Source organism: Protopterus annectens, chromosome 7.part0 (genome assembly GCF_019279795.1).
Source record: "Protopterus annectens isolate FY-2018-M chromosome 7.part0, PAN1.0, whole genome shotgun sequence".
NCBI classification, from domain to species: domain Eukaryota; kingdom Metazoa; phylum Chordata; order Ceratodontiformes; family Protopteridae; genus Protopterus; species Protopterus annectens.
The window spans coordinates 1,713,541,200-1,713,548,532 of NC_056739.1; the positions used below are offsets into that span (position 1 = coordinate 1,713,541,200).

The 7,333-nt window shown below is 42.0% G+C and overlaps 1 protein-coding gene across 1 annotated transcript; it reads right to left on the minus strand.

Annotated features, from left to right (window-relative positions):
* Positions 1-529: 529 nt before the first annotated feature.
* On the minus strand, positions 530-886 carry LOC122806186 (cornifin-B-like). Its single transcript, XM_044076420.1, has one exon. The coding sequence runs from the start codon at positions 884-886 to the stop codon at positions 530-532; it is 357 nt and encodes a 118-aa protein (XP_043932355.1).
* Between the last annotated feature and the right edge of the window lie 6,447 nt (positions 887-7,333).

The window sequence follows — 7,333 nt, forward strand, 5'->3', positions numbered from 1 at the left end:
CATATATTATGTTAATTAGGTGTACCTGATCGTCCTTGATTTTAAGGTCCTGTGTCCCTGATTCTGTCATATGGAGATTGCGAGGTATGATGGTTATTTCCTCCTTTAGTAACAAGTGGCATAGCTCAGGGCTCAGTAGTGGGACCTCCTCCTTCAGTAAAAGTGGCATAGCTCAAGGCTCAGTGGTGGGACTTCCTCCTTTAGTAACAAGTGGCATAGCTCAGGGCTCAGTGGTGGAACATCCTCCTTTAGTAACAAGTGGCATAGCTCAGGGTTCAGTGGTGGGACTTCCTCCTTTAGTAACAAGTGGCAAAGCTCAGGGTTCAGTGGTGGGACCTCCTCCTTCAGTAAAAGTGGCATAGCTCAAGGCTCAGCAGTGGGACTTCCTCCTTTAGTAACAAGTGGCATAGCTCAGGGCTCAGCGGTGGAACCTCCTCCTTCAGAAAAAGTGGCATAGCTCAAGGCTCAGTTGTGCGACTTCCTCCTTTAGTAACAAGTGGCATAGCTCAGGAATCAGTGGTGGGACCTCCTACTTCACTAACAAGAGGCATAGCTCAGGGCTCAGTGGTGGGACATCCTCCTTTTGTAACAAGTGGCATAGCTCAGGGCTCAGTGTTGGGACATCCTCCTTTAGTAACAAGTGGTATAGCTCAGGGCTCAGTGGTGGGGCATCTTCCTTTAGTAACAAGTAGTATAGCTCAGGGCTCAGCAGTGGGACTTCTTCCTTTAGTAACAAGTGGCATAGCGCAGGGCTCAGTATTGGGACCTCCTCCTTTAGTAACAAGTGGCATAGCTCAGGGCTCAGCAGTGGGACTTCTTCCTTTAATAACAAGTAGCATAGCTCAGGGCTCAGCGGTGGTACCTCCTCCTTGAGAAAAAGTGGCATAGCTCAAGGCTCAGTTGTGGGACTTCCTCCTTTAGTAACAAGTGGCATAGCTCAGGAATCAGTAGTGGGACCTTCTCCTTCAGTAACAAGAGGCATATCTCAGGGCTCAGTGGTGGGACATCCTCCTTTAGTAACAAGTGGCATAGGTCAGGGCTCAGTGGTGGAACATCCTCAAGTGGCATTGGTCAGGGCTCAATGGTGGGACATCCTCTTTAGTAACAAGTGGCATAACTCAATAATCAGTGCTGGGACCTCCTCCTTCAGTAACAAGAGGCATAGCTTAGGGCTCAATGGTGGGACATCCTCCTTTAGTAACAGGTAGCATAGCTCAGGGCTCAGCAGTGGGACATCTTCCTTTAGTAACAAGTAGCATAGCTCAGGGCTCAGCAGTGGGACTTCTTCCTTTAGTAACAAGTGGCCTAGATCAGGGCTCAATGGTGGGACATCCTTCTTTAGTAACAAGTGGTATAGCTCAGGACTCAGTGGTGGGACTTCCTCCTTTAGTAACAAGTGGCAAAGCTCAGGGTTCAGTGGTGGGACCTCCTCCTTCAGTAAAAGTGGCATAGCTCAAGGCTCAGCAGTGGGACTTCCTACTTTAGTAACAAGTGGCATAGCTCAGGGCTCAGTGGTGGAATCTCCTCCTTCAGAAAAAGTGGCATAGCTCAAGGCTCAGTTGTGGGACTTCTTCCTTTAGTAACAAGTGGCATAGCTCAGGAATCAGTGGTGGGACCTCCTCCTTCAGTAACAAGAGGCATAGCTCAGAGCTCAGTGGTGGGACATCCTCCTTTAGTATCAAGTGGCATAGCTCAGGGTTCAGTGTTGGGACATCCTCTTTAGTAACAAGTGGCATAGCTCAGGGCTTAGTGGTGGGGCATCTTCCTTTAGTAACAAGTAGTATAGTTCAGGGCTTAGCAGTGGGACTTCTTCCTTTAGTAACAAGCGGCATAAAGCAGGGCTCAGTATTGGGACCTCCTCCTTTAGTAACAAGTGGCATAGCTCAGAGCTCAGCAGTGGGACTTCTTCCTTTAATAACAAGTAGCATAGCTCAGGGCTCAGCAGTGGAACCTCCTTCTTGAGGAAAAAGTGGCATAGCTCAAGGCTCAGTTGCGGGACTTCCTCCTTTAGTAACAAGTGGCATAGCTCAGGAATCAGTGGTAGGACCTCCTCCTTCAGTAACAAGAGGCATATCTCAGGGCTCAGTGGTGGGACATCCTCCTTTAGTAACAAGTGGCATAGGTCAGGGCTCAGTGGTGGGACATCCTCAAGTGGCATAGGTCAGGGCTCAATGGTGGGACATCCTCTTTAGTAACAAGTGGCATAGCTCAATAATCAGTGCTGGGACCTCCTCCTTCAGTAACAACCGGCATAGCTCAGGGCTCAATGGTGGGACATCCTCCTTTAGTAACAAGTGGCATAGTTCAGGGCTCAGTACTGGGACATCCTCCTTTAGTAACAAGTAGCATAGCTCAGGGCTCAGCAGTGGGACATCTTCCTTTACTAACAAGTAGCATAACTCATGGCACAGCAGTGGGACTTCTTCCTTTAGTAACAAGTGGCATAGCTCAGGGCTCAATGGTGGGACATCCTTCTTTATTAACAAATGGCATAGCTCAGGATTCAGTGGTGGGACATCCTCCTTTAGTAATAAGTGGCATAGTTTAGGGCTCATCATTGAGGCTTCTTTCTTTAATAACAAGTGGCATAGCTTAGGGCTTAGTTTTGAGACCTTCTGCTGTAGTAACAAGTGGCATAGCACAGGGCTCAGCAGCGGGGCTTCCTCCTTTAATATCAAGTGGCATAGCTTAGGGCTTAGTGTTGGGACCTCCTGCTGTAGTAACAAGTGGCATAGCACAGGGCTCAGCAGTAGGGCTTCCTCCTTTAGTAACAAGTGGCATAGCATAGGGCTCAGAGGTGGGACATCCTCCTTTAGTAACAAGTGGCATAGGTCAGGGCTCAGTGTTGGGACATCCTCAAGTGGCATAGCTCAGGGCTCAGTGGTGGGACCTCCTCCTTTAGTAACAAGTGGCATAGCTCAGGGCTCAATGGTGGGACATCCTCAAGTGGCATAGCTCAGGGCTCAGTGGTGGGACCTCCTCCTTTAGTAACAAGTGGCATAGCTCTGGGCTCAGTGGTGGGACATCCTCAAGTGGCATAGCTCAGGGCTGAGCGGTGGGGCCTCTTCCCTTTTGGTTTGCATACTTCTTTTACTTCTTTGTCTTCCAAACCACATACCCAAAGCTATGGCTGAGTTTAGCAAGGACTGTAAATTGGGTATCATTGGCTGATTCTCCCTGGACAAGAGATCCTTTAAAAAACTAACCTTTACAAACCAATGAAGCAATGAAAAGGGTCTAAAAGTAAATACAAAAATGTAGAGTCCCATCCCTTTGGTAAGCAGTTCTCATCTACAATTTCCTGCATAACAGGTACCCACTTCAAACAGACACAGTTTTCAGGGATCTTGGCACAATATATTCTTAATGGTAAGGATATCCTGTCTAATGCAACCGATTATTAGAGGCATGTCATCCAGGTCAGAAGAATCAATCTTCCCACATTATTCAGCAATGATCAAGACAGTTATACAAAATAATGCCACCTTCAGTATCTGTCCAGACACATCACCTAGTTAGAAAGACTCAAGAGTTTCCGAACAAAATAAATAAATGATCTGAAGTCTCTTGGATACTAAGATCATATTGTATCCCCTGCCCCTATAGTGTGTCTCTTATAGACATCTACCTGATGATCTGTCATGTCTTTTTTGCTGTGAAGAGCACCACCATCCTTGATCTCTTGAAGCTTCACAAAGTAAATGTCTCTGCAAAAACTTGGACTAAAGATGTATACCTTTACCATCCTACAAATAAAATGTGCTGGAGGGACAGATATATTACCCCAATGCTTAACCCCTTCCCTGATCAAATTTCCTTGCATGTAAAGCAGAGTGACATAACATAATTTAATAAGAAGAACACTGATGAATGTATGGATATTAGTAAATTCCTTCCAGGCCTCAATTGCTTTGCCCTTTTAGGCATAAGAGGTACATCGTGAGGGTGGGTACTGTCAAGGTGCATATAGCACCATGACTAGCTTGGCTTGTAACTTCTAGGATCCTATAAACCCATAAGAAGGCAGTGCTAGCAAGAAAATAATCTCTGAGCTGCAAAACATCAGAAAGGCCTACACTTTCCACCTGTCCACTGGACAGCTACAGTTCCTTTAATTTTAACAATAAGAAACAACAATGAGTGTTATTCATGCTGACTATGTCTGCTTTTACACAAACTATCCCTGAGCCGCATAAGATTCAAACATGTACTACGCTTTCCCCCTGTCCTTGGATATGTACAGTGTCTTTAACTTTGAAAATAAGAAAAGAACTACACAGAAAAGGTTAAACATGAAAGCATAACGAGTGTTAATCACACTAATCACATTGTATATTTTGCTGATTTCATGTAAACAAACAGTTCCTGGGCTGCAGAAGATCATAATAAGGTCCTAAACATTCCTTTGCCCTGTACATACCTACAGTGCATTTAACTTTGAAAATAAGAGAATAAATACATAGAGTTTAACAACTAAATCGAAGGGAGCATTTATCACACTCTATACTTGACTGCATTCCCACAACCAAGTGAAAAGGCTGGGTACAGCAGAAGCTACAGCAACTAGAAACTAGAACATCTCCAACACCTAGGACAACTTTCAGCAAGTTTGAGAACCCAAAAGATTCTCAGATATTCCAGGAGCCCACGGTTCATTGACTGGTATAGAGCAATAGACATCTTGCCCAACTGCCACAATCTGGAGGCAGTTGTTGGACATCTGTCTCCCCAGCTATCTATGTGGAAATCCATAACAAGAGACAGGTGGATAAGGACAGATGATATAAAGTTTCCTTCCAAACATAAACAGTCCCATCATCTCTTCCTTTGCTCAGCATCCAATTTTCTGCAAGGGGCAAAGTGCCTGCCTAATCTTAAAAAAAATAAAATAGCCTTTGGATAAGAAGTTAGAATGAGATCGCATCTCCTTAAGTTGGTGAAAGCTCAGGTGTATGTAAAAGATCCCACAGCACCCACAGAAAACAATAAGGGAAGTTACCAAATGCCCTGGAGAAATTTCCTCATTAGCATAATTACCACCTCAGGGCTCCCCTGAAAAGAGGCTACTACCCTAGTTGGACTAACCCAGTCAACTAACGATAAATAAAATAAATAAATAAATATCCAAGAGGTCCCATCAGACTTCCAAGGGTTAGGATTTTATTCCAGGATACTTTTGCTGTCCAGTAAGACAAATGACTTCAAGTCAGCTTTAAACTTAAGATGCCCAAACATGTTCTTCCCCAAATAATCCTTTTGTGTGGTCATGATGCAGTCGGTTTTTAAGGACTGTTGTAAGAAGACAGGATGTACCATTTTGAACTCTGACACCATCCTTCATGTCAAAAATCACTGTGAAGAGCATATAATAAGATGCAATAAACAGACTATTACCCTTTTTCAAAAGGAAATTTTATATAAAATCAGTCCAGCCAAATTAGAGCAGTAGCGTTTAAAAATATGTATAAATAATTGCCTAAAAAAAAGTAAACTAAATGGCATTGTACTTGCCTTTTCAGTAAAACGTGAAGGGGCATATGCAAAATCATATATAACTGAATTTGCCACTGTGAAAGCAAAATCTTGTTCTACAAATGTATGGAATTTTGTAAAGTGTGCTACACAAGACCACATGATTGTGATGGTTTATATGGACAATAACTTATTGGGCCTCGTTCTCCGCCCTTCCCCCAGAACTCCATAAATATGTAACTATTGAAACAGGAAAAGTATCTGCTAAATTCAAACTAAAGCCACAGGAAGTGCAGTTCGGGAACTTATAAAGAAGGGGACTGAAAAAGTTAATTGAAAATGTAACATTTGCTACATAGGCTACTAAGACTTCTAAAAGTTCTGTTTTGGTCTTAAAACCCATATAGTGATTGTATAGTTTATAACTTTAGCCAAATTAGCTAAGGTGTAGTTTAGCTGAATTTTTTTCCTCTCCCAGATGGCAATCAACTGTCCAGCTTCTTTCCCATGGCTCCCCCCATCCTCCTGATGTCACCACATGGAAGGAAATAGATCTAGGCAAAGTATTTCTGGACTGGTATTAGCTTCAATAGCAACTGAAAAGATTAAATGTACAGCTGCTTCCCAGTCTTGTCACTAACATTTTTCTCTCATAAGTTCATAGGTTCATAGGTGTGTACTAGACTAATGGCCCTGGGGCCTTTACAAGCCTAGCCATAGGATTACCCTGGCATAGTGCTACCTGACCTAAGTTCCCAGTGCCTCTGTTGAGTAGAGCCACTTGAGTTATCCCCGGGGTGAATTTTCTGTTTCCTATCCACTCATCAAGATTTCTTTGAAGAGGGTCAGTGAGGTGCTCTGCTTGACATGTGTGGGAAGTCTATTCCATAGCATGGGCAGTCTCTGGGTTATGAACTTGTCCCTCCAGCATGTTCTCTTTTTTTTATATTTCATTCTGTTTTAAACAGTTTTAAGGTATTATTAATTAATCCTATAGGCTACCATCTCTTGATAAATTTATCATAAAATTCTGTAAGCAAACTATATGTTTCAACAAGTTCAGCCACGTAAAAAGTAAATAAATCAGACCCTGTTCACAGTCACACCATGCAGTAAATCAGCTGAAACACAATGGATTGTAAAAACACAAGCCCATCTTCCCCCAGGTCTTAATGACAGGGTCCCTTTGAAACCTGCCCTTAGAAATAGGATATATAGAATTAAGTGAACATTTTAAAGTTGTTTTTATTAATATGTTATTTTACAATTGTTATAATATAGTGCTATTTTAAGATTTAAAAACGTTATCTGGTTTTTGTGTATGTTTTAGTATTATTAACACAGTTTTTTAGAAAATATATATAGCCTTATTTTAAGGTATTTAATGATATCTTTATCTTTAAGGACTTAATTGATTAATGAATTTAATTATTTTATTAGTTGCATTTGAAATGTATATATAAGAATTTTCCAAGACTGATTGTTATAGGTTTGATAAAGCTTATCAGCAAAAGCGCTTACCGTGTATATTAATAAAATCATTTTATTCCACTCTGAACTGAGTTTGGATACAATTTTCTCATCTTTTGGATTTGCTTTTTTATCTGGATTTATTACTTTTAAGGAACTAAGGAACAAGGGTCTGAAAAGATGTGGGACACTACTAACTTTGATTTACTGCATGGTGTGACTGCGAACAGGGTCTGATTTATTTACTTTTTACCATTATTCTGGCTTTCCACCTGATCGCTGTCCTATACATACCGTTGGTATATTTGTTTATTATTATTATTAAGTTCAGCCACGTGCTTAAGTCTCATACATTGACTCTTTATAATATTTTGTTTCACCTTTTTGGGAT

Excerpts from the sequence above, each read along its gene's own strand:
- LOC122806186 (XM_044076420.1), bottom strand. The coding sequence starts at position 886 with ATGCCACTTTTTCTCAAGGAGGAGGTACCACCGCTGAGCCCTGAGCTA.